The sequence below is a fragment of the Myotis davidii genome, unplaced genomic scaffold (genome assembly GCF_000327345.1).
Source record: "Myotis davidii unplaced genomic scaffold, ASM32734v1 scaffold745, whole genome shotgun sequence".
NCBI classification, from domain to species: domain Eukaryota; kingdom Metazoa; phylum Chordata; class Mammalia; order Chiroptera; family Vespertilionidae; genus Myotis; species Myotis davidii.
In genome coordinates, this window is record NW_006297146.1 from 140,463 (window position 1) to 143,303 (window position 2,841).

Below are 2,841 nucleotides of genomic sequence, written 5' to 3' on the forward strand. Positions count from 1 at the left end.
GTGGACTCTGAAGCTGGCTCTACCCTTTCCTTTGTCTGGTTTGCAGGCGGAGGGCAATGCCACCCCCTTTCCCTGAACCTAAGGGCTCCACATTACACCCCAAGTCTGAGGGACCATCTTCGGGAGAGGCACCTCGGCCAATCGAGAGAGGCCGGCAGGCTTCCTTGCCTCCACCAGGCTGAGCACCGGGACCCGCCTGCAGGCAGCGAAGGGCTGAGGTCTCAGGGAGCGAGAGGGGAGAGCAGCTTTCTGTTTCCTTCTTATTCCATTTGCATTTCTCCCAGGGGCAGTGATCTGTGTGTGTCTGTGTGTTAGAGAGAGACGGGCAATGTGTCCACGCATCTTCCTACTTAATCTTTAGAACATACGGTAACCCAAAAGGGCACACTCCCTGCTCGGGTTGGACCTGGGAAAACCCAAAACTGCCAAATCCGAAGTGAGGAAAACAGGCGTCCTGTACGTGGCCAGTTCCACAGCACAGACACACACGCACGCACACACCATGCACACTTGGACGTATGGACAGTACAAATGAGCACACACACGCCCCGCTGTGCAGCACAGCTGTGTTCTAATATAGAGAATTTACAAAATATAGAATTTGGTATATTTGTTAGATCTCCAAGGTTTTCAATAATACAAAATAAAAAATACAAAAAGACAAGTTGGGACCCGGCCTCCCTCCCCAGCAGCGTCCCCGGTGGCCAGTGGGTCTCTCGCACGTGGACAACTAGCAGAGGCTAAAGAAGGGCGCAGAAACAGGTTTTGTTTTATTTAATAAATATTTTCCTTTTCTCAGAACCGCCACTCCTGGCTTCGAGTCCTCTGGCCTCCCGCTCGCAGTTAGTTCTCTTCCCCGCGGAGGGGCATTGTCTGTGTGTGTGTGTGTGTGTGTGTGGGTGGAGGGGCGACTGTGGTGAAGGCCACAGTCCTTCCAAAGCCAGCACTCCTGCCCGGCGGCTGCCTCCATGGGGCAGGGGCCAGGTCTGCCTGAAGTTTAAAGGCTCGTCTAGAAAAGCAGACCCCTCAGAGCCCCTAGGCTCCCTCCAGCCAGAGTCGCTCGCCTTCCCCCCAGGCCTCTCCCTCAGCCCTGCCCTCGCGCTGGGTGGCCATACGCCGATCCACGAGCCAGGAGCTCCTCCACCCGCGCAGCAGCAGCACCCGTGAGAAAACTCAAGATCCAGGTCACGTCCAGCGGAGTCTTCTCCAGAGGGAGTCATCTTTGGTCAGTGTGGTGCTCGCAGGACGCAGGCACCCTGCCTGGGACAGAGGCTGCTGCCCGCCCACGAAGGCAGAAACTGCTTTTGGAATCAACGTGGAAAATCTCAAGGGCGCGGCCACCTGGGCGGGGGCGCGGGCTTCCACCCGCCCGCCCGGCACACAAAGAAGCCGTTGTGTTTCTCCAGAGGCCAGCTGCCTGGCATCGTCATCTGGCAGCTGCTAACTGAGCGGGGGCCCTCCGTTGAGGAAGTAGGTCATCATCTCGCCTTTGCCCTTGACCTTGACCACACCCCGGCACTCCAGCTGGTACGTGTTGGCAGCCAGCACCTGGTACATGTCCGTGGTGACCTGAGGAGGCAAAGGAGGAGGGAGGACAGGCCATCCACGACCGGAGCCGTGAATCTGCCCGCGGGCAGAGCTGCCTTTGACACAGAAGGGCGGGCGGGGGCATCTCCCTGGCCCAGGCTCCCAGGGACGGACACTGCTTGCCCAGGAAAGTGCCTCTCCGTGCTGTGCCAGCAGCGGCGAGCCTCCGGTGCCCTTGCAGTGCCGCTCAGCGTGGCCGTAGTCCACGTGAGAAGTGCAGAGGCTGAGTCGGTGGGAGGAACTCCTGACCCAACCACGCACCTGCCTGGGGCGTTTTCCAAGGTCTCCCTCCAGGACAGAGCAGAAGTATTCTAGGTGACCCACAGGGAGAGTGAGGATGCTGACCTCACCAACCCTGTGAGTGAAGTACTATGATTTCAGGCTCTAAACATCTGAGTCACTGCCTGAGGATACGCAGCTAGGCCAGGCAGGGCCGGCCTCAGTTCGTGGCGCACCTCCCGTCTCTCCTTCAGCTTTTGGAACAAAGAGGAGAACTCACAGGTGGCTCCGGCCATCACACTACCCTTGTGCAGGGGGAGGGGGAGGAGGGGGTGATGGGAGCAGCAGAGGACCAATGCCTCACAAGGTGATCCAAGAGCCACTTCTGAGAACGGCCAGCACGCCTCCGCCAGCCAGCGGCAACTCCCCAGCAAGCGTTCCGGCCCAGCCCAGCCGCCAGGCCAGGGAAGACAGGGCCAGAAACCTCTGGGAGGGCTGCCGGGAGATGACCCTGCCGTGTCACCAAGTGTATTTGCCAATGGCGAGGCCCTTTGCCAGCAGAGGTGCTGGATTGTTGTGTGGCTGCTGACAGCATCGCTCACACCTGTCATGGGTGAGGTCAGGAGCTCTGCAAACACACGTTCCTCTCTCCTCATCTCCCCTCACGATCCCCAGTTCCCATCTGCTATCGCTTCTCCCTTGGCACAGGGATGGAGGGAGAGGCCATTGACCAGGCCCCTCAGACAGCAGGCCGGGCTGGGCTGGCCAGGGCCATGCTCAGAGCCAACCCCTGTGTTCAGAGTCCTCGCAGGAAAGAGACGTTAGGGGACATATGAGTGGTGTCAGTGTGAGCAGAAGCCATAAAACAAGCTCCATTAGCATTTGGGACAACGGAGGCCAGGGAAGCTAAGGGGCCTGCCCACAGCTCACAGAGAACTGGGGTATGGGAAGTGGGGGTGCCCAGTCCAGGCTTCTCTGCTGTCAGATTGAAGCAGAACGAATCAAGAAAGCCCTGAGGAAAACAAAGAAATGCAG

At 58.8% G+C, this 2,841-nt stretch overlaps 1 protein-coding gene across 1 annotated transcript in view; it reads right to left on the minus strand.

Moving 5' to 3' along the window:
- Positions 1–569: 569 nt before the first annotated feature.
- ADCY5 (adenylate cyclase 5) overlaps positions 570–2,841 on the minus strand; it is a gene marked incomplete at its 5' end in the record, with an annotated part of 169,859 nt that continues 167,587 nt past the window's right edge. The window contains one exon of the mRNA XM_006772897.2: positions 570–1,569. Within this exon, the coding sequence (XP_006772960.1) occupies positions 1,441–1,569 (129 nt within the window). The remainder of the gene's footprint in view (positions 1,570–2,841) is intronic.